This window comes from Myotis yumanensis, unplaced genomic scaffold (genome assembly GCF_028538775.1).
Source record: "Myotis yumanensis isolate MYYU_CA2020_CCGP unplaced genomic scaffold, mMyoYum1.0.hap1 SCAF_15, whole genome shotgun sequence".
Lineage (NCBI taxonomy): Eukaryota > Metazoa > Chordata > Mammalia > Chiroptera > Vespertilionidae > Myotis > Myotis yumanensis.
This window is the reverse complement of record NW_027223766.1, coordinates 10,775,092-10,798,684: the sequence shown is the minus strand read 5'-3', so window position 1 is coordinate 10,798,684 and position 23,593 is coordinate 10,775,092. Positions and strand designations below refer to the sequence as shown.

General features: G+C 46.0%; 1 protein-coding gene across 2 annotated transcripts in view; it reads right to left on the bottom strand.

Moving 5' to 3' along the window:
• Positions 1-1,696: 1,696 nt before the first annotated feature.
• ANXA13 (annexin A13) overlaps positions 1,697-23,593 on the bottom strand; it is a 42,444-nt gene continuing 20,547 nt past the window's right edge. For both annotated transcript variants that reach the window (XM_070392015.1, XM_070392016.1), the window contains 9 exons: positions 22,677-22,771; positions 17,875-18,045; positions 15,591-15,624; positions 15,413-15,492; positions 13,422-13,490; positions 12,897-12,998; positions 8,515-8,590; positions 5,013-5,125; positions 1,697-2,300 (listed from right to left, as the gene is read on the bottom strand). In XM_070392015.1, coding sequence (XP_070248116.1) covers positions 2,181-2,300; positions 5,013-5,125; positions 8,515-8,590; positions 12,897-12,998; positions 13,422-13,490; positions 15,413-15,492; positions 15,591-15,624; positions 17,875-18,045; positions 22,677-22,771 — 860 coding nt within the window. In that variant the 3' untranslated portion in view covers positions 1,697-2,180. The remainder of the gene's footprint in view (positions 2,301-5,012; positions 5,126-8,514; positions 8,591-12,896; positions 12,999-13,421; positions 13,491-15,412; positions 15,493-15,590; positions 15,625-17,874; positions 18,046-22,676; positions 22,772-23,593) is intronic.

Below are 23,593 nucleotides of genomic sequence, written 5' to 3'. Positions count from 1 at the left end.
GTCTCCCAACATTCTGGTCTGCACCCTATGGCCTGGTCATGCAAGAAATTGCAGTGGCATAAACATGCAGTCTGGACTTCTCTCTGATCTCTCTAAATTGAACATGGCAGCTCTCACTTGTTGATACAGAGAGCTGAATACCACATCTAGTTTTATGGCACCCTCATTTCTTGGCTTATCTAGATTCTGGGAGCTTATCTGAGGCATTTTTATTGGCTGTAATGTGGTGTGAGACAGTTTGTTTGTAGCCTGGAGGAATCCTGTGCATTGGTGTCTTGCTGTTGGAGAAGCCAGACTCCATCTGCAGGGCAGGGGCACATTGCTCAGTATATTGAGAACATGAATGTGAACATAACTTCTTAATTTGTTAATCACCATGGTATAGCCACTAGAAAGACACACCATGACATGTATTCCTATACTGAGTGGACTATCTGCTGTATGTTGAAATCACACAACCAAAGTGATTTCCCAAAGCCCAATGTTCCTCACTTAAACGTCGCCATTGCCCCAAGGCCCAGGTCCACACTTGGCAGGCAAAACCATTGCTAATGGGATTCAAGAAAACTCTGGCAGCTGCATTGTTGCCTCCCCAACCTTTTCCTTCCTGTCACCATATCCATGCCTCAGGAGAAAGGGTATCATTGCCTCCTGAACAATTGAGTTCCTTGATGCTTCTGAGCCTCTGCCCAAGCCCTTCTTTCTCTATTTCTCTGGAGACCTTCTATACTTTCTTCAAAACCCAACACAAGTGTATCCCTTTGAAATGTTCCCAAGTTACCCCAGGCAGAGCTGCCTGTCCCCTCTTCTGCTCATGGGTAGAGAGCTTTACATGCCTGTATTCATGTACTTAAAGCATTCTGTTGAATATCGGAGGCATCTGTCTCTATTACTGACCTGGGAATGAACTGCCCAAGGCATGGCCAGTGTTCTACTTACTCACCTTTGTATCCCCAGAGCCCGGCATAGTGATTGGAAGGTAGTAGGGAATTAAACAGGTGAATGAATACAGACCCATTACTTTGTGTTATTTTTCCAAGAAAGGCAGTTAGTCGTCTAATTTCTGAACTCAACCAGCCCGGAATTAAAACCCCAACTCTATCACTTGCAAATGAATTTAGCCAGGTTATTTAATATCTCAGTTTCCTCAACTGATAAATAGTAGTAATATTAATCTTCTATTAAGAAGATTACATATGCTACTTAGCAGTGCCAGACACAAATACTCATCCAATGAATGATCACTATAATTGTTGGGTCAAAGTGCCCATGTTCTCTTGACAGGCCTCTCTGTGTCTAGCAACATGTCGCCACATGAGACAAACATCTTGGAACAGAGATGCTACTGGTGCGGAACCAATCCATTTAAGCATCAGCTCATTGACCTTGATCCTATTGGCACTGTGCCCAGCCTAATTGTATTTGAAGATCAGATGGAACATTCAAGTGGCTCAAATGTCTACAGAAGCAAGAAAACCCATTTAAACCAGGTAACAGATTAGTAGATTTTACCTCTAGTTATATTTCTCATAAGCAAGTCAATTGTTTTCTTGCTGCTGGCCTTGATGACTATCCTTGGTGATTAGTAATAAATAAAACTGTTTGCATTTCCCCAAATATGTTTGAGTTTCACGAGGCACATATTTCTAGGACAAGAGCCAAAATTAATCAACCCAGTCTTAGTAAAAGCAGCGGATGGAAGCATAATCCACAACTTTAATTAACATTGAGGCTTTGAAATTGAACACACAGAAGGAAAATTAATGAATTGGTTAATTTTGTCTTTCCTGTACCTTAGTCATTCAATCTTTACCCAGAACACACATACCCCTGTGCGATATATATTCTTCTAAATTTTTTACCACTACAAATGGAGAATTATTTTCATCACCTGCTGATTTCATTTGTGCATATAAAGCATTCAGTTACCATGCTAAAGGAAAGTTAAGAGGCAGCCCAGACCCTTGCTAAGCTGGTGTTCAAGGGTGACCTGCCCAAGCATCTCGAGGCTGCTGTCTTTGACTTAAACAGCCTGGCCTGGCTGCACTGCTGAAGCTGCCAAGAAAATAAACCAGGATTCTTGAAGGTTTTTCGTGCTGGAGTCACATTTGCAAATCTTGTTTGGAACAGGCTCTTGACAAAGATGGTTCCTCCCTGTGCTCCTACCGCTCTGGCTTGGTTCAGTGCAAGAGGGCTACCAGCAGTTTCCGAAAGTCCCCAGAGGTGTCCGAGCGAACCATGTCAGAGAGGGACTTCTGATACTTCTCTTGGAACTTAGCTTTTATCCCCTGAAGGTCAACCTGTAGGAGAGAAGACAAGAGCAATGGAGACAGCATTTACAGCGTGTTCACCATAAATGCAGCAGCACTCTGCTAAGCATGTTATTCTCCTTTGCTCATTTATGCCTCAGAACAACCTTCAGAAGTGGGGGCTATTATTCGTCCTATTTTGTGGATGAGAAAGGGAAAACTGAGTTCAGCTCCCCAAAGGTTGCAGAGGCGTCTATGTGTGTATGTGTGTATATTCCAGTAAAACTTCATGGACACTACAGCTTGAATTTCATATGATTTTTATATGTTGCAAAATTTTACTTTTCTTTTGAAATTTTTTACAGTTATTTAAAAATAACTCATTCTTAGGTAGCAGCACTGGGCAAAAGGCAGAGATTTGACACGAAGCCTCTTTTCTTTCTGTACCCTGATCAGCAAGGGCATTGGTGCCAGTCAACAAAACTCAAATCCACTTGTAGGGCTTATTTTGAATCTAATTCACTGGAAGCTTGAAAACCTAGGTGGTAGAAGTGGGGCGAGGACTCAAGAAAAACAAATTAAAAGATTGTCCTGCTCTCAAGACTTACAGCCTAGGAAGGGAGAGAACACTTGTCGTAGAAAAGACGTAATTCCAGATGGAACATAGCGAGCCTCGTAAAAGAAGCACAGCACTGTCTTTAAGCAGCAGTTTTGTTGCTATTTCCCCCCTTAACTTTTTAATGTTAACTCTATTTTGCTTTCTAGACAGACCTACAAACCATCACTCAAGTTATGATTCTTTTGACTCCTGCCCAACTAGAGAGCTGAACAAGAGGAGAAGGTGGGTGAGTGAGGAATTGTTTGAAGTGGGTGCTGAGCAGCAGAGATCCTGGAACAGGCAGGTGGTCTCTATCTCCTTGCTCCCTTGGCTTGTGCACTGCTTGGCTGGGAGGGAGGGGGGACAAAAAAGGGGGGCTGAGGGCACACTGTGGCTCTGTTCTTGTACCAGGATGCTTTGGGGAGTTAGTGGTTCTGGCTAACTATATCTGGCTGGGCCTGAAGCATTCTTTTTGGAGATATATATTTATATTGGTTTCAGAGAGGAAGAGAGAGAGAGAGATAGAAACATCAATGATGAGAGAGAATCATTGACCGGCTGCCTCCTGCAGGGCCCCTACTGGAAACTGGGCCTGCAACTCAGGCATGTGCCTTGACTGGGAATCGAACCGTGACCTCCTGGTTCATAGGTCGATGCTCAATCATTGCACAGCACCAGCCAGACAAGGGCCTGAATCATTCTGAGGGAATGGTCCACATGCGGAGATGACCCAGGACATGGTCAGTGCTGAGATGGCCGAGCATCTTGGAATGAACACTCCATAGCCCGTATTGGAGTGGACATGGAACCCTGAGGAGCCCTCCAGACCCATTGTTCCCCTGGGGTTTTGTAGAATCCCTGCCCTGCTCTCCACCTGCCTGCTCCTTTGAGTGCCTCAAGACTTTGGTTGGGGGGTTGCTAAGAGACAGAGAGACGGAGAAGACAGAGACCTGGAGAGGTAAGGGAAAGAGAGAGATTTGGAGCCACGGAGGAGAGAATGAGGACTGCTGGAGAGGGGCAGAGAGACAGAAGAAGGGGAAGAGGGAGGAGAGAGAAGCATGGACTTTAAGAGAGAAAGAAAACTATGAATAGGGAAGAAGGAGGAGGAGAAAGAGGGGGAGGAGAAATTCCAGGAATAGAACTAAAAACGAAAGAACAGTCTTGTTGCTAAGCTATACTTAAAAACAACAGGGTTAGATGTTAAGTATTATTTGTCAAAAGCTGTGAGCCAGAATTTGGGTTGGTATCCTTCCCCCTCCATTTAACAATTTCTTGAGGGAAGATGCCTGTGGTTTTCAAGTGCCCAGTTACACTTTATTCTCCAAGGCTTCTCCTACTGCAGCTGAAATGCGTTTCCCTTTATTTTGTCATTTCTTCTGTGTGTGGCTCTATATTCCAAAGTATTTGCTATGAATCCTGACAGCTGCTCCCAAGCTTTGGGCCACTCATCCCCCTGTCCCTTTCTCTGTCCCCCTTCTTGCCGTGCATTCTCAAGGGGTACAATATCGTTCCTACCAGGGCAAAAAGTGGTTCTTAGAGGGCAAAAACCCCTCAATTTTTTAATGTAAAAGTACCTATAAATGGAACATAAATAAGTATACAGTGTATTTGTGGTGTTGACATTTCTTGACGGGGGGAAGAGGAGCAATTAGGAAAAAAATGGGTCCAAAAAGACTCCTTAGTGGGGCGATTGATAATTTAAAAAAGGTTGAGAAATATTGTCTTGTACTGATGTGTTTCTTGTGCAAAATCAGGCTTCTGCTCATTAAATGAAGGCCTAGCTCAGGAGTTAGGAAATCGTTTGCTCATTGTCTGTACTGCTGGGTGACCTAGGCCATCGCTAACCTTTCAGTGTCTCAGTTTTGCCTTCCACGAAATGGGACGGAGCCTAGCTGCACTGCCCAGGGCTCCACCAGGTCCCCTTTGCACACCACGTGAGTTTTCTGGAGCCACAGACGACAAAAATAGAAGCGGCTGTCCGTATTGTATGTTTACAAAAAGAGACAGGTTGAGGCATAGCACGACATCTTTCAGAGTCCAGAACACAAAGGATGTCTTTGTTTTACTTTTTCTGTAAATAGGCCCTTAGTAAAAATGATTTGTTGATGACATGATGGCAAAAAGAGAAGTTGCAGCCTGCTACTTTGGAGTCGAGTGTGTCTTACCTCAGCCCTGGTCACAAAGATGTGGATTAGCGTCTCTTCATTGGTCCCCACACCCTTCATGGCCTTGTACAGACGCTCAGCAAAATAGCCCTCCTGGTCGCGGGCACACCTCACTGGCGGGTGAGGGAAAAGAGAACATGAGGTAGTCACATTTGGTTGAATAACATGAAAGGAACAGAGATGGCCCAGAGTGTCACCTCCCACCCTTGGAGGCAACTGGATTATGAAGCAGGTGTTAGAAAGGAGCAAACTCCATTCTATTATATCATGGGATCTGGAAGATTCCCCAGGTCAGGGCACCTGGATGCTTCAACCAGAACCCAGTCAAAACCCCTTCCGACAAATAAGAACCCCCCTGATCCTCGAAGACCCTTCGTGGGTGGAGGGACGCTTGGCATGCTCAGGCTCTCGCCACAAAGTTCATGCTTCTCACCAGCAGCAATCGCTTCCCATCTCCGTGAAATCTCTGACAGTGGAGTTGGGTCCGGAGAGGAAACAGATGGACCGGCACCCTTGCTATAACACAACTTCGTGATGTCGGAGATTCCCTCGGTTGGCCTGCAGCCGACTTTCCTGTGCTAAGCAACCTTCCTTCCCTTTGTTTTTCTTCCCTGGGTTTGTTCTGTGAGTCTCGTCTCTGGATCTTTTCCAAGTTCTCCACTCTCCTCTTAGTTTGCAGCCTGGGATGTGGGCTTGATGAAATGTTCGATCTTGCCTACGGGTCACCTTCCTGGGATGCGGCTAGCTGCTCTCTTCTGGCCCTCTCCCTGCCCGCCGGCTTTGATCTGATCCACACATTAATGAGGCATGGGTTTGACTCACCAAGTAGGAGATAGGATGCACCTCTGGGGGATCAGTCATTCTTTTCTCCCCTCCTCCCAGGATCCTATAGGCCCCTATTGACTAACACTTTGGGGGAAATGAGCCATTTCCTCTTTAGGTTGTTGACATTTACCTGGAACACGTCATGTTTTTTATGTTAGTGATTGATAACAAGTAAGAACTTCAGCATACGCCTGTACTGCACAGCCTTCAGATGTCCTTAATGGAAACTCCCGTTTTCTAGGTCATTGCCCATGTGTTGGATGCTTACGAGGAAGAGAGAGGAACGGGGTTAGGGAAGCAAAGTCGAAGTTGGGGGTTTGTCTTCTACTTTTGTAGGACATGTGTCAGCCATCAGAGTGTCGATGGACAAGAAAAACCCAGACCCAGTTGTCTGTCTTCTTTAGCCTGAGAACAATCTAAAAGCTACTGGATTGGTGGTGGTTGTGAGGGGAACCTGTCGACCTGGGGAGTAGCATGTTTGGGACTCTGCGATCCCCAGACATTCTGAGCTAGTGCCCTCACAGTCTCTTCCTGAAGACCGTCAACTGTGTGGTACTAACTGATGGTGACATGTCTGTCTGCCTAATGTCCACATGCTCTACACAGGTGTCTTTTCCCTTGGCATTCCGTCTTCCTGATATTTTGAGGAGAAAATTCTCAGCTTTTCTTCTGTAGATAATCTATGCTTGGTAACAACCTCCATCCGTAGCGGTGGCAGAGATCCCTCAGAAGTTTGGATGGGGCTTGCTAGGAAAGAGATGTGAATAACGAGTGAAAGCCCGGGCAGCTGCCCCGCCCCAAGGCTGCCTCCTGCTCCTTCTTATGTCACAGCAGGTGTTCTCACACTCCAGGGAGCGTAAGCGAGGCCCTCGGGGATCCTGTCAAAGTGTAGCTTCCAGGGTCCGTTGCTAGAGGGTCTAAGTGGGTAACCTGCAGTGGGCCCAGAAAACTGGATTTTCACACCGTCAGGGGAGTCATTTGGTCTCACAGCCCCTCCTCCTTGACTTTAGCCGTAAACCGGCATCTGTATGAGTTGGGTGGGAGTATGGGATGAGAGGACTGTCTAGAAAATGTAGTCATGAAGTCATGTCTGTCTACTGTCTGTGTGGTTTCTTCTCCAGGTCTTTCCCAGCCGCTTTTATGTTTGCTACAATGGAGGACACCTACGTCCTGGTTTCATGCTCCCAACTACAGGGCCTGAGCCTCTCCCGCCTCTGACCTGCCTCGCTCAGGCTGTGTTTGTGTTTGTCATTGCTGTCGCCTACTCGGTTGATTTGTGTGCATCTGCCATAAACTGTAAGCTTCTTAAGAGCAGAATATGGACCTATTTACCACCGATCCCCACACCTAGCAGGACCCCTGGCCCAGGCAGGTGCTAAGCAAGTGTTAAAGAATTGAATGGTTTTATTACCATCAACATTAATAAGGGTTTTATTCATCAATAATTAATATTCATGAAGATTAATTTTACTCTTTTGACTGAACTGGTGTTTTCCTGATTCTCTGCACTGTAAGCACAGAAAGGGTTTAGAGCCTTTTAGCTGGGCTATGAGTAAGTCTCTCCACTTACTTAAGACACTCATTCTTTGAGTCCTAAGGACAGTCGACCATGTACATTCAGTAGAGGTCAGGGCTTTCAGGCCTCTGTACATCACAATAGAAATCCTGCTCATTTGAATGCAAAATGAGGATGGATTTTTTAAAAATCAATTGCTAACATTTAAAAAAATAGTGGCGGGGGAAGCCGGGGGGAGAAAGAAAAGAAAGAAAGAGAAGGCCTGGCAGTTGGAGCACATTTTTTAACTTCCAGGGCTGCTTTCTCGGTTCTTCCTCTTCTGGGGAAACACCTCTCCATTTCGTGTGCCATTTGGGATGGTGCCCTGGACTCTTTGCCACAGGAGTGTGGACAATGGACAATGCCTTCATTCCAGGGCTTGCAAAAAGGAAAAAGGAGCCTGCCAGACACTGCCCATGCCCATCTCTCTCTGCTATTTCCTGCCTTTGGGCTTCCCCTGGAGAGAAGGTTCTGGTGCCTGCTTGGCACGGTCAAGATCTGGTCTCCCTCCCAACTCTTTCTTAAAGGACCTCATTCATTCCCAATGTTGAAGGGAACCAAATGGAAAAGGACACCCTTGAGCCATCAGGCATGTGCAGCAACTTGTTCGTGAATCCAGAACCTGGATGCTTCGGAGTATGTGTTGTATGAACTGCATACCGTTCCCTGAGACTGAACAATGGTCCCAGGCTGTTGACAGATGCTCTCAGGGACCTGCAGCCTTCGTGGGACTGTCGTGAATGCCTCGGTGTGTTCCCAGATGACCTCTTCAGGACAAAGGCATTCAGTCCAGCTCACAGCTGAGTCCCTTCCAAGGAATTGTCCTCCAAGGAGGGAGCAGCCTCACCTAAGCTTGCAAGTGCTCCTGGGCTGCCACCAGCCGGCTGCTTGATGTGCCGGCCCCCTTGCCTCCACTTTGGACCTTCCAGCTTCAGGACTCCTTGGGGTCCAGCAAAGCCCCTGTTGCAACTGCATCACCTTCATTCCCTCCCTTGCCCAGTGCTGCCTAGAGATGTTGTTCCTAAACTATCCTATGAAAGCTTCCTGCGCACAAAGCTCCATCCCTGAGTCTGTCTCCAGGCAGCCCAACCTAAATCAGGGGCCCGCCTGGCTCTGCTTTACCGAGGGTCAGGTAGGCCTTCTGCAGATCTCCCGATGTCTCGGCTTCAATGGCCTCTTCGATGTCTTTACCGATGAGCTGGAGAGACAAAGTCCAACCATTAGTCAGGTTTTGTTTTGGATGCACTTGGGGCTCTTCCTCCACAGAAAGCACTAAGCCCTCCCAGATTTGGTGATGCGGCCTTAAGGAACTCCTGTCTGGCCTCGTGGTTTGCGGGTCTGAAGGTGGGTGCCCCCATTTGAGTGGGGCTCTCGTGGCTGAGGAGTTAGTCCAGATTTGACCACTAATGGATTTGAGCCCAGTCAGGAGCACACCCCGAGCCCCAATTTCCTCCTCTGCAAAATCAGGGGATGGAAGAATAATGAACATGTATTGTACAGTATCAGTACTTCTTTATGTTTATACATAGTACTGAGTTTCCTATGTGTTTTTTAAAATTCCATTTCTAATTTTCTAGGAATTAGAAATTCTAATTTCCAGAAGGCTGTGGTTGTAATCATCTGACCCACACCTTCCTCGTCTCCTTTGTCCTGGAACTGGGGACTCAGTCTCCTACAGTTTGGGTGAAATAAGTAGCGGCTGTGAAATTCCTGGGAAGAACTTGGTCTGATGTTTCTGACAGAGTGGGGCTGCAGGGGCTAGAAGGGGGGTGAGCTGACCACATCAAAATGCCACTTTCCTTCATTCTGGGGTGATTCCAAATAGTCCTATATTCACCACCAGCTCGCATATCGCTCTGCACAGCATTAGATGTTAGGTTTCTTTCCAAATATTTACAGAAGCTGAAGTTCAGAGTAAAGTATGACTGTGCTTAACCAAGTATCGGCTGGGCGGCTGGGCTGTTCAGGGCAGGCCAATAAAGAGAAAGGAGGGCTTTTTGTTGGGTTCGGGAAACATGTCTAAGCATTTGAAATACTGAAACATCTTTCCTAGAAATTATCTTCAGAGGATATGACACAATTGTGATTCTATAAATAATGGGGGCCCCGAGGACACGCCAGTGGAGTTTGTGGAGTTTATTCTGAAAACACAGGCCAACAAAATTCTTTGTGATGCAAACACCATGGATGTGGGGGGAGGAGGGCCCAGATTTAATGACGCCCCGTTGCTTGGTCTCCGTGGTTTGCACACTGAGGGGTCTGGTGTGTGTAAAGGACTGGAAGCAGACCCTGTTGGAGGCTTCTGGTCCCGTCCTTTCCTTAGCTGTCCCCAGCCTTTAGGGGGTTGATGTGGGAGCTGGTATTTCGGGAGGGACTGGTATCACTTTCCCACGGATAGGGTTCTTGTTCTGTAGACTGAGATTGCGTTTCAAGAGGACATTGTATTCATGCAGGTCTGTGTTCACTAAACAAATCCTCGCATGAAAACACTTTCTGTTTCTATTGTTCATACTGGGCCAGGCAGTGCTTTTCCATTTGCTGTAGAAGCTTAGCCTACACAACAGATAAAAGCAGAAAAGCAGAGCCGTTCTGGGAGGCAGGAGGTGGGTTCCTTTGCCAGTCCTGGGCAATAATGCCAGGGTCTGCCCACTCGGGGTCTCTTCTTAGCACAACTCCAGGGGGCGCTATTCACACAATACAATGAGAAGGCATTGCTCCCTCTTCCCTACGTATCTTCTGTCCCAAACCCCTCCTGGTAGCTACTAAGGCACCTCCAGGGGCTCCATGGAACACAAATGAAAATCAATTGATGGGCCCAAGCAACTGTGACTCTCCTTTTCAATGGCCAGCTTTTCACTTCCAGAAACATTTAATTCTTAGGGGGCTCTTTGGACAGAACCAGGTTGTCTGATCTTAGTACAAAAACACATTGCGAGAGTGAATTCCAGACCAGCCTCAAAGGCTTCTAGTTAACCAGGTAGGGAGAGTTTTAGAAAAATAGGGATGTAAACCAATTCCTCCAAATTGACCGTGAGCCCACAGCAGAACCCTATAAAATGGCTTTGGCTACAGCAATTAACGGGCTAAAGACTCTGGAATGGGCTTAGGATCACGTAAAGGGGAGGGGAGAAATGGCGAGGGCTTAGCGAGCCTGGGCTTTGGGTATGTGCGCCTACAGTTTGTACTGAGCCCTGTGTGGGGAGCTTACTTTGGCTTTAGCACTCCATGCACCTTTCATATTTGGTAGACTGAGGACTGTAATAACCCTGCACGATGCGGCAGAGTTGGGGAACCTCTGTTGCTTGGGCTGGGATTTCTGAGAGCATCTGTATTTAAGATTCAAGTTTAGAGGCAAAGGACAAAAACCTGAGTTTTCATGCCAAAAATTACAATTCAACTCTATGCCACAGAATATGCTCCAGTGATCGGATGCTGGCATCTTGGCGCATTTAGCCAGAGACCATGAGGAGCTTAGAACCGTGGTCTTATGATCAGGATGAACATAAGGGTGAAATCAAGGGTAAAGATCAAGATGAATTATGTTCCAGGGAGGTTTTTGGCATAGATGAATAGGTAGCATTTTTGAACTGGTTTCATGTAAAGAATCATCAGATCAATAGACTATCTTATTGTCCATTTAAGTTGTAGCTCTGATTTTTAACATTGCTGGTTCACAGAGGGGGGACTCCTCACAATTTCTCATGTTCCTTGAGCACCTATTGCACACCAGTGACTAAGCGGTTTACTTCTGTTAATTCATTTAACCGTTACTAACCAAATGAAGTAGGTACTATTATTATCTCTGTTTTATGGTTGGGGAAACTGAGGCACAGAACCCTTAATAACTTGCTCAAGGTCATGCAGCTGGTAGCATAGAGCAGATTTCTTAAACTTGAATATGCATCAGAATCTGGAAATTTATTAAAATACAGACCATAAGTCTCCGACCCCAGAGAATCTGATTTAGTAGGTCAAGGGTGGGGACTGAGAATTCTTATTTTTAACAAATTCTCAAGTAGGTTTGATGCTGTTGTTTCAGGATTAATATTGGTAGAGAGTAGCCTTACTCAGGTACTTAATAGTTTACACACACACACACACACACACACACGCACACGCGCACACACACGCTCGCATGTATGTGCCTTCATAGTCATTGGCAATGACAGCCATCCCAGAACCTCTATCCACGGCCCCAGTCATGTGGGAAGAAGGTCGAGGTCACAGAGAAGGTTTTCAGCTTAGTCTGCACAGCTCCAGGCATAGAGGCCCTGGGAGTGTGGGGTCAGCTGCCTTTGATCATGTCTCTGGGCACGATTTGAAAGCAGAGGGCCCTCAAGGCTTATATACAGTGATGATAAAATTCCGAAGCTTTATTGTCTTTTCATCTGCTGGCAACACACAGGAAACACTATTTCGAGTGAGGAGCAGCCAGCTCCAGCTGAGGTAGGAGCTCGGGCTGGGGAATCTTGGAGTTCTCGTCCACTTTCTGCTACCGACTTGCTGTGTGGTCCTGATCAGTTACAGATGGCTCCTGACTCACAGCAGCCTTTCCTTGTCCAGCCGTCACGGGCAGCACTGGCTGCTCAGCCTACATTATAGTTACGTTATTGTTGTGAAATTGAAATGAGATACAGGGCACAGAAGTGCTTTGAATAGTTAAAAGCACTCCACCAATATAAAATAGGAGACCAACAAACTTCTGATACTCCCCAAGAGGCTTCTTGCAATTAAAGACCGCTGTTTGGGGAAAGACTCACCATTAAGTGCCTAAAATAGCTACTTCACTTTGTTGGCTTAAACTTTTCATTAGATTAAAAAATTAATTGTATAAAAATAATTTATATACATCTCTTCAGGAGTGTCCCTCTGAGGTGTATCACATCCATCTTGGGAGTGGTAAGCACTTACATTAGAATGATAATAACAGCGAAAGCCTGTGTGCTTACCACTTGCCAGGTGCCAGTCCTGAGCCTTTTATGTTTGTCTTATTTAGCTCATGAGTTAACCCCCTGAAGGTGTACTGGTGAGGATCCTGGCTCCTGCTTTACAAATGAGGATGGAGAGGGTAGGTCCCCTGCCAGCGGTAGATCCAGGACCTGAACCTGTGCGCTCTGATTCTTGGGCTTTGCTCCTGAACTTGACACTCTCTGCTTTCCTAGCCTCCCTTATAAAGCAGCGTTACCCAGACTTGGCATGGCCTTTAGAGCTGGACGATTCTTTGTTGTAGGGGACTGTCCTGTGTGTTGTAAGATGTTTAGCAGCATCCTGGCCTTGACCCACTAGATGCCAGTCGCACACAGTGTGACAACCCCAAATGTTTCCAGACATTATCAAATATCCTTGGGGAGGGAGGGGGGGGGGCAAAATGACCCCTGATTGAGAACCCCCTGTTGTAAAACAACTCCCCACCCCCCAGTTCCGTATTCCAGATTGTGGCTTCTCTTAGAAATAACGCAAGACTCAGTTTCAATGTAACTCCTTGCCCTGGTGCGATCACTCACAATTTGATAGGCTTGAAAGGTGGCCCGTAGCTGCTTGTAGCTCCTCTTGGCCAGGACTTCATTGAAGGCAAGTTCGTCAGTGCCCCAGCGGCCCTCCCCTGCCTCCGGAGTCAAACACAAACATTTCATAAAAGCCTTTTGCAAAAAGACTGAGTAGACAGTGTTGGGACCAGGCCTCACGTACAGGAAATGATAAAATATACTTTGAATAGAAGCCAAATTGATTGACTAAACACTTTAAGCTTCTAACCCATGAGTATACTTCACTTAATGGTTTATATTATTTATACCCCCCCCCGCCCCCAACCTGGTTACAAAATGGATCTGAGGTGGTTAACCCCCGAGTATAAGAATAGGACTTATTCCTTTAGGTTCATGATGACTGTAAATATAAAAAATATTTCAAAGATCATACATTTTTCCTGAGTAACTCCCATGTGCATGAAATAAAGAAACGTTTGTTGGAAATAAGGCTAATCCATTTTTAGAAAGATGTTGCCGAGACTGGCACGCCTGCCCACTTACATCATACAGCTCTTTGGCATCCTGGCCAGCTAGATCTTTGTCCACATCATCTCCTTCATCACGATTAGCCTAGAAAAATCGACACATTGTTATGAACTTGAGTTCCTGCCTGAGCACAGAAAACAAAAAGGGGAAAATGGGATGGTTTCAGAAGGGTGGCCTGGGAGAGTCAGCCTGGCGAAGCGCTGCTCTTTGCTGCCATCTTTTGGGCACAACTGAAAAACAGAGTAGTTTTAGGACAACACTTGTTTTTTCTTTTCTCTTCTCTCTTTTTTTTTTTTTTTTTTGTAGGAATCAGGTCACTCATAAACAAACCCACTGACCTCTTAAGCAGGCTGAAAGCAAGCTCACAATGTCCCCTAAGGTCAGTCCATTGGAAAGTTAATAGTCTTCCTGTCAGAATATCGAAGTTCGCCTCCTAGAAGAACCCTGAAGGACCCTGAAGGTTGGCTATGGAAGGTCTTGAAGTCTAACCTAAGCCCTTTGTGGCAGAGAATTCTAAAATGACCCCAGTGGCCCTCACTCTTAGATAATCCCTTTCCCTCGACTGTGGGCGAGATGTGTGAATATAATGAGATAGCACTCCTGCGATTATGCTGTGTTAACATGGCAAAGGGGATGTTTGCAGATGTGATTAAGATCCCTAATCAGTTGAGATCATCAAAAGGGATAGTGTTCTGGTGGGTCTGACCCAATCAGGTGAGCTCTTAAAAGGTCAGAGATGGAAGAAGTCAGAGAGATGAGCTCCTACAGGCCTGGGAGAAAACAACTTTGAACTGTCTATGCGGGCATTGGACAAGGACTGCAGATGGCCTCAAGGAGCTGATAGTGGTCTCTGGTTGGCAGCTACCAAGAAAACAGGGATATCAGTCCTACAGCTACAAGGAGCTGAAACCTGCCAACCTGCCAAGCTTCAGTAGCTAGTAAGAGGATCCAGGTCCTCAGATGAAATGGTGGCCCTGGCCTGACACCAGGGTCTCAGCCTGGAGAGACCCTGAGCAAAGGACTCTGCTGACCTTAACAGGATTCCTGACCAGTAAAAATGGGGAGATCGTGGAACCGTGTTGTTTTGAGTTGCTAGGTTTGTGGCGATTTGTCATACAGCAGGAAAACACTTATATACTTCCTACCACAGTCCATCTATCCACATGGAGAGGAATGAGCAGAGGAACTGCACAGAACTCGTAAGATGGATTTGTCAATGAGATATAGATGCTGCCTGGCTGGAGGCCTGGCTGGGAGCTGTGTCCTTGCAGGGCCAACTCTGAAAGCCCCACTTTCCTGGCCCAGCTCCCTGCAGGGTTCTTACAGGGAGACAGAGTTGTGTTGTGAAAAGGGCCCTGCTTGGGGTCAGATGGTCTGGTTCTGGTTCCTGGGCTGGGTCTTCCTCTATGTAAACCTGGGCAGGTGACCCATCCTCTCTGAGCTTGAGTTTCCTCATTGACAAAAGGAGGTGGTGAGGCTCAATGAGGTAACTCGGCAACTTTCAACCTTCGTCATCTCATGGCACATAAACTAATTACTAAAACTCTGCAGCTCTCCGAAAAATATACTAGTATTTTTTGTTGATTTGGCAAAAAAAGGTATAATTTTGATTCATTTATACCACATGGCTATGGTTGTGTTGGCTGTTGTCATTTTTTTTTTATTTGACAATCTAAGGGAAAAGAGGTCAGTGCCCCTGACTGAATAGTCAGATATTGCGTGTTTTAAAAGTTCTTACGGTGGACCCGTTGAAAATACCTGAGATACTCATTAACAAAAAGGGATCGTAAACTGCAAATGACTAGACTATTATTGTGGGGAAATTCCCGATTGAATAATTTCACAATAGCTGATCTGACAGCCTGGGTTGATGATCCATGGGAAGCACTTTTAATAAAAGAAGGAGATGTTTACTGAATACATGGCCTTTTCCCGTCATGGTACCATGTTGCCCAGGGCTGTTTCCCAACCTCATAAAGCTCAGGAGACCTCTTTGCTCCTCTTACCTGTAGCAGGGACACCAGAATTTTTTTTAGGTTCCCACTCGTATCATCTTTGACATCTGATTCAAGGCTCCTGTCAAATACTTTTGAAGAAGAAAAAAGGAAGAAGCAGAGGTTTAGTTTCCCACAGGCATTTTGAAAGGAACATTCTTCATCTGAAATCAGACAAAAGGTTACTTACACCTTTGGTAGGCCTCTTTGATGGCGATGATTTCCTAGGAAAGGTAATAAAAAAAAAAATCAATACTCCGAGGTGGGTTAATGGATAAGATACAGAGACACACACAGAGGGAAGAGTCGGGGACTGGTCTCTGGACACAGGATGCTTCCAAAGAGGGCCGACCTATGGGTCAAGGCCTGGGCCTGGAGCAGATCCCGGGAGGTATGAAGGGGCCCCTTCCGTGCAAACATTTCAGACACACGAGTAAGGTATACGAACATTCTTCTTAGCTCTAGAAAGGGGTATAGCTAAGCGAGTGTCTTTCATTACCTCCTCACCACACTTCACGCCTCCAACCCCACCCACGTAGCCAGCGTTGGAAGTTCAGTGCATATCTTTGCAAATAATTTTCTTTGCCTTTGTAATATATATATATGTGTGTGTATGTGCTACTGAAAATATATAGAATCGTTTTGTTGGATGTGTTTTAAAAGTGGAATACTGAACGTATGGTGCTTTAAGCTATTTTTTTTCGCTCAGTAACATATCCTGGAGATGCAGCTATGCTTATACAGTTACCCAATGTTTTCTAAATGGACGTGAAAGGTTCCTTCCTGCGATAAGCCGCAGTTTGTTTGGCCAGTCTCCAGCTGATGGACATTTACGTTGTTTCCGATTGTTCCCTACTTCAAACAAGGCTTCATTCAGTAGACAGTTCGTTGTGTGCAGGAGTATGCGTTTGTGTACAGGGTGTGTCCTGGGACAATTGCTTTATATTTCAATGGCTGGTGCCAAGGGATCCACTCAGGTGCTGCCTCAGTTTACACTTGAAGCAGCAGTGTGTACCAGGCGTTTCTGCACAGGATCACCTGCAGGCTGTTTAAAATGAAAGTCAGCATGCAGTGATGGGTGGTGGGTGGGGTAGGTGGACAATAGCAATGAGAAGCCTGGCTCCCGTGCTTTTGTGGGTGGGAGGGGAGGTAGATGGGGGGCCGGGGCCCTCTTGTGTCTAAGCCAGCGGTTCTCAACCTGTGGGTCCAGACCCCTTTGGCGGTCAAACGACCCTTTCACAGGGGTCGCCTAAGACCATCCTGCCTATCAGATATTTACATTACGATTCATAACAGTAGCAACATTACAGTTATGAAATAGCAACGAAAATAATTTTATGGTTGGGTCACAACTGTATTTAAAGGGCCAGAAGGTTGAGAACCAATGGTAAGCAGCTCCCTTCCGTTTCCCCTCCTTCCCACCCACTACCTGGATCTGCCTGAACCCGGGGCCTGCTCTCTCTCTCTCTGCTTTCCTTCTTTTTACTGTCAGACCTACTTGATTGACAATAAGGGGCTTTGCTTGTTGTTTGAGACCAGGACCCGAAAGGAACTAGGCTGAGAGGGAACAGCATATGGTCAAATAGGATTAGAAAAATACTCCTCAAAGTAACCTCCGGCCAAGGCAGGCTGCTGAGTGCCCTGATCTTGGACGCTCGAGGGGACTGTGGTGCTTCTGCAGCGGGGAGACCATTGAGGAGGGAAAGTTGTGTGACGGTTGGGCTGAACAGATGCCACTGCCCTTTGCTAACCCTCCTCTAAGGCACAATTTTAAATGGAAACTCCCAGAAATGGAGGGTTTTTATTATCTTGTGGGAAGTGAGGAAGTCCAGGCAAGCTCCGGAGAGGGTTTTGGAGCTGTGGCTTGGAGCATGGTGGCGCTTCTGGAACTCAGTCGGACAGCCCAGGCCCAGCAGAAGCCACCAGCTCAGGGTCGTGGGCACGCAAGTCTTAAAGGGCCTTTTAGTGGCAAAGCTCTGTTGCTTCCTGCTCCCACCACTGCTTCTGGTTCCTGCCTGGAGGCCTCACGACTGTTGGGATTTTCTGGCATTTTCTTGCTGGGCCTCCCCAGTTTACTGGGATGGGTAGTTGTGGAAGAGGGAGGGGTGTCTCCAAATAATGATTTTAGACCCTCTTTACCCTTGTGGCTTCTGGAACCTAAATGAATGCGCTTCCCCTGGGGTCTTAGCAAATGCTCTTTTCAGCTGCTGGAATATGCATCTGTTTAGAAAAAGAAAGGCTGCCTTGGTACAGCTTCTCTGGAAGCATCTATGTCGAGCCAGTGGTAGTAACCCCAAGACTGACAGCCAGAGGATTGAAGAGGCATCTCTCCTGCATTGCCCAAGCGGACACATTTCCGCCCAGACACTTGCTCACCCAAAGGGTGCAGTGTCCCTTCTGCCTGCTGCTGCCATCTCCGAGGGGTGTGTGGGTGCTCCCTCAGGGCCGGGGCCGAGGCCTTGGCTGGGACTAACCTTATTGGTTCTTGTGCACAGGACCTCGATGAGCATTGCCTCATCCGTGCCCAGACCCTTCATGGCCTTCTGCAGCTGCCGGGCATCGTACTCGCTGGGGCGGTCCAGCAGCGCCAAGGCTGTCTTCTTGAAATGCCCGCTCAGCTCACTCTCCAGCACCTCCTGCAGGTCCTATCGGAAGACATAGGAAGCCCTGGCTTTGAGGCGCAGGGGTCTGCTCTCCCACTGCATGGCCTCGGGTCCACATGGGCACTGGAGGGGTGATTGAAACAGGAGCTCTGTGGACACAGTGACCTGCTCTGGGGGACAGTGGTCACCCTGACTACCCATCCATTCCCCCCAGGACTGGCAGAGGCACAGAGAGAAGATCCCCTGCTCTGGTCTGGAGGGCCCAAAGGTGAATCACAATAACAAGCAGCATTTGCAGAATATTTGGGGGTTCAGAGGGCTTTCTCACTGATCCCCAAAACAGCCCTGGCAGGGGATGTGTGGACATTACCCCCATTTACTGACCTCAAAAAGATGAAGGACTCACCCCCAGACACTCAGCCAGAAAGGACTCAAATACAGGCTTGTAATTTCTAGGGGGAGAGGATCATTTGTCACCCAAATGGGAATGTTTGAAAGTGAAAAGGGGCACTGTGGATAATTTCAGAAGAAAATAGGACTAAACAGGGACCTTCTTGGGCAAACCGGATGTCTGGTCACTCTGGTTTTCTTGTGAAATCCTGAAAGGAACACTTACAGTAGTTGATGTCTGGATTATCAGATCAACTGTCACGGTATCACAGTACTTGTGTTCGAGTCACCCTTATTTTATTTAATAATGCCACATCCGCATAACTTTTATTATAGTACTAAAGGCCCGATGTGCGAAATTCATGCCAGGGCCTTGGTCGCGGCCCCCGCCCACCACCGCCGTGGCCCCCACTCGCTGCAACTTTGTCTGGAAGGAAGGAAGTCCAGAAGAACATCCAGTCTAATTAGCATATTACACTTTATTATTATAGATTATTGCCCCTGATTTTCATGGAGACCTGCTACGTGAAAAACCATAAAAATGATGTCTATACAATTGCGATACAATTACTTAAAAAAAACTTTGATATGTTACTCTAATGTTTTAAGTTTGTCTTATTGATTTGGTATGTCTCTTATTTATTAGATATTGTTATAATTGTTCTGTTTTATTGTCAGTTATTGTCGTTACTCTCTTCCTGTGCCTCATCTATAAATGAAGCTTTAGCATAGATGTGTATGGATAGGAAAAAACAGGATATATTAGGGTTCGGAACTATCTGCAGATTCAGGCATCCTCTGGAAGTTGTGGAATGTGCCCACTGTGGCTGGGGCTGCTGTATATAAAAATGCAGAGAAAAGAAATCCAGCTGCCTATTCTGACAAGCCACAGGCATGAAAACAAATCCTTGTGTGTTTACATTCTGCTTGGACACGGAAGCCGGCTCAGGGTGCCTCGGCTCTAACCCTGGTTCTCCAGCTAGCCAGTCGTGTCACCTGGGGACGGGTGTTCTCTCTGAGCTCAGCTGGCCGGGGGACTTCGGTTTGTTCTTCTCTAACGTCTTCTAGCTTCTCAATGCCGTGATTCTAGATCACCTCTCTGGAAGTCTCGCTGTCTGGAATTGCAATGCTTTGTGCCAGAGCATGCATGCTTTATCTTTACCAGAGCCCCGAGGCCCCACTTCAAACCCACTTACTCTTATTTCACAGTAAAACTGAAGAAGCCTGCATCGGACTTCCCATATTGCTACAGTGGGAATAGACATGGCACTTGAGGGGCTGCTGCAGTTAGTGGGGCCGGCATGGATGATGGCTCAACCTCATTCAGTCCCATTAAATGCAGCCGAACTGCAGTGTTATCAGTGAATGACACTGACAAGCCTGAGTGTGAAGAGAGATACAGAAAGACGGTAGAAGCACAGCCATCAGGGCCACCTGGTGTATCAATAACAGCTGTCTCATGGCGACGGGTTCTCCAGGAGGGAGCTCTGGATCTGAGTCCTGGTTCTTTCTCTTACTTGCGTGTGCTTTTGCGTAAGTCATGTAAACGAATGAGCTCCACTCCTCCTCTCTGTCAAATGGGAACATTCATGCCCAGCATAGCTCCCCTTTGCTGCTATGTGCTGGCATTATCCTGCTTGATTCGCCCAGAACCTGAGAAGGGAGGTAATTATCATTGTCCTTCTATATGTGAGGGGACCGAGGACTAAAGGGTTTGTTGCCTGCTCAATGTCAAATTAGTCAGAAAAATCCATCTCTCATTATGTCTGTTTATACAGAGTGATTGAAACTATAGAGGTTTCATAAATATGGATTAGAATACATTATAATAATTAACACTCACTTTGCATACTGATCATTCTAATGACATTAAGAAAAGGTTAAATTGTATAAAGGGGAGAGGAAGAGAGGAGAGGAGACCAAGATGGCGGCGTAGGTAAACACCGGAGACCGCTGCCGCAAACAACCATTTCAAAAATACAACTAAAAGACGGAACGGACATCACCCAGAACCACAGGAAAGCTGGCTGAAGAGAGACTCTACAACTAGAAGGAAAGAGAACAGCAAACCGAGGCTCAGAGGCGGTGCAGTGTGGAAAATACAAAGGTACCGAGGTGCGCGCGCAAAGCGGGCTGGTGGCTGAGGGCGCGGTTGTCGTTTTCGGTCGGGAGTGAGTCTCAGACTCTGGGCTCCAGATCCGGGCGAGTCTCTAGGGACCCAGACTCAAACGGGAGAAGCGGGATTATCCGGCATCAGTTGGAACCTGAGGGCAGCTTTCTCTCCGAGGTTTGCAGCGGCTGCCGGAGTTCTGAGAAGCAGAGCCTCTGGGAACGGGACTGAGAGCGGCCATAACTGCTCCCTCCGCCCACCCTGTGGATCCTGCCCCGCCCAAACCCTGTGCACAGCCATTTGCCGATTGCCTCAGGCAAAGGCTGGATTAGCGCCTCCCCAGAAGGCAGACGTTTTCCACACAGCTGTTTCCTGCAGCCAGTCGGCCTGGTGGTCAAATCCCTCTAGTGTTAACTACAACAATTAAGGCTTGGCTAGAACAAGACTGCGCACAAAGACCACAAGGGGGTGCACCAAGAAAGCATAAAAGATGCGGAGACAAAAAAACATGACAGAAATGGAGGATATGGAGCTAAGAATCGCAATTTTGAGGGCTTGCCATAAATTTGTGCAGAGCCTCACGAAAACTAATGAGACCCTCGATGCTACGATAAAGAAATTAGAAAGTAAGCATACACGGACTGAAATAAAGAATATTATACCCAATAGCAGACCAGAGGAGCACAAGAATCAAACCAAAGATTTGACAAAAAACACCCAACTGGAAAAGCAAAATGAAAAAAGAATCCGAAAGTGTGAAGATAGTGTAAGGAGCCTCTGGGACAGTTTCAAGCGTACCAACATCAGAATAATAGGGGTGCCAGAAGATGAAAGACAGCAAGATATTGAAAACCTATTTCAAGAAATAATGGCAGAAAACTTCCCCCACCTGGTGAAAGAAATGGACTTACAGGTCCAAGAAGCCCAGAGAACCCCAAACAAAAGGAATCCAAAGAGGACCACACCAAGACACATCATAATTAAAATGCCAAGAGCAAAAGACAAAGAGAGAATCTTAAAAGCAGCAAGAGAAAGAGGCTCAATTACCTACAAGGGAATACCCATACGACTGCCAGCTGATTTCTCAACAGAAACTTTGCAGGCCAGAAGGGAATGGCAAGAAATATTCAAAGTGCTGAATACCAAGAACCTACAACCAAGATTACTTTATCCAGCAAAGCTATCATTCAGAACTGAAGGTCAGATAAAGAGCTTCACAGACAAGGAAAAGCTAAAGGAGTTCATCACCACTAAACCAGTATTATACGAAATACTGAAAGGTATCCTTTAAGAAGAGGAAGAAGAAAAAGGTAAAGATACAAATTGTGAACAACAAACATGCATCTATCAACAAGTGAATCTAAGAATCAAGTGAATAAATAATCTGATGTACAGAATGAACTGGTGATTATAATGAATCAGGGACATAGAAAGGGAATGGACTGACTATTTTTGGGGGGGTAAGGGGAATGGGAGATTCGGGAAGAGACTGGACAAAAATCGTGCACCTATGGATGAGGACAGTGGGTGGGGAGTGAGGGCGGAGGGTGGGGCGGGAACTGGAAGGAGGGGAGTTATGGGGGGGGGGGGAAGAGGAACAAATGTAATCTGAACAATAAAAATTTAATTAAAAAAAAATTGTATAAAGGTTCATTATATAGTAATAAAAAATATAAAGCCTAATGCATACTTAACGATTTCTATACGTAACACCATCAACAACAAAATGAAAGAAATGTTTTGGTGGCTTTTTTTAGTTTTCTGTACCCATCACTTATGAAAGATATATCATTCTTGAAGACAGCCCAAAAAAATGAAGAATTCTTCGATAAAGACCCACTTGTGAAAACTGATTTTCAAATCACTGGTCTATCTGTAAGTTAATATGTGGAATTAGTCCAAATGAGTGGAGAAAATGGCAGAGGGATTAATAGAAAAATGAAGTCAATTAAAAAAAATGAGTTAGAGAATACTGGTTTTACGGGCCATTAAGTTAACGAGGCAATTTCAGTTTTTCTGAAGTCAATTCAAGTTTTAAATAGTTATTTCATTTTTCCTCTTGGGCTAATTCGGTGAAGCTGTAAAGACACTCTCTGCTGCCTGGGGAACATCAAGGAGGCAGAGATGTCAAGGCCAAGGCCGTATGCATGCTTGCGTGGACCCTTGGACTCACCTTGCCATACATTGCCTTGTACTTTTGCTTTATTTGTTGCCTCTCATTCGATGTCCTGCTTGATAAGATTTCAATGATGGTCGCCTCATCAGTTCCTAAAGGGCAGGAGAGAGAAGCAAAGTAAATGTGAACAAGAAACAAGATGGAGATTTATTGTAGTCAAGTGTGAGGAAGCCAGGGTCGTGGTCAGAGGCTGTGGTGGAACCCAGAGGGACCCTTTAGCTTTAATGTCTTGTGAAGAATGGTATTCTTTTCACTCGCTTGACAAATATCCATGGAGGCCTTTCACTGCATGAAGCACAGTGCCAGGCATTGTGGTGATAAAAGGAAGAAGTATTTGGCCTATTCCTTAATTTCACTCCTAAGTATATACTCAAGAGAAATGAAAACAAATGTCCATACAAAATGTGTACACAAATGTTTATTGCAGCATCATTCATAATAGCCAAAAGATGGAAACAACCAGAATGTCCATCAGTAGACAAATGGATAAACAAAATGTGGTATAGCTATACAACGTAATATTATTTAGCCAGGAAAAGGAATGAAGTACCAATACCAGCCACAATATGAATGAGCCTTGAAAACATTATGCTAAATGAAGGAAGCCAATCTCGGAAGACCACGTTAAATGATTCCATTCATGTGAAAGTCCAGGATAGGAAAATCTATAGAGACAAAATGTAGGCTAGTGGCTGGCTGTGTTGGGTGGGGGACTGAAAGCTAAAGAGTGGAAAGTTTCTTCTAGAGGTGATGAAAATGTTCTAAATTCAGCATGGTGATGGGCCATTCACTTAGTCTTAAGGATTAGTTTCCACTTGACAATTCTGGGGAGACCTAGCTTTTTTTAATTTCGATTAGAGAAACAGAACATTCTAGGATGAGCTCACTTATAACAATAGTAAGGGTTAATTGCC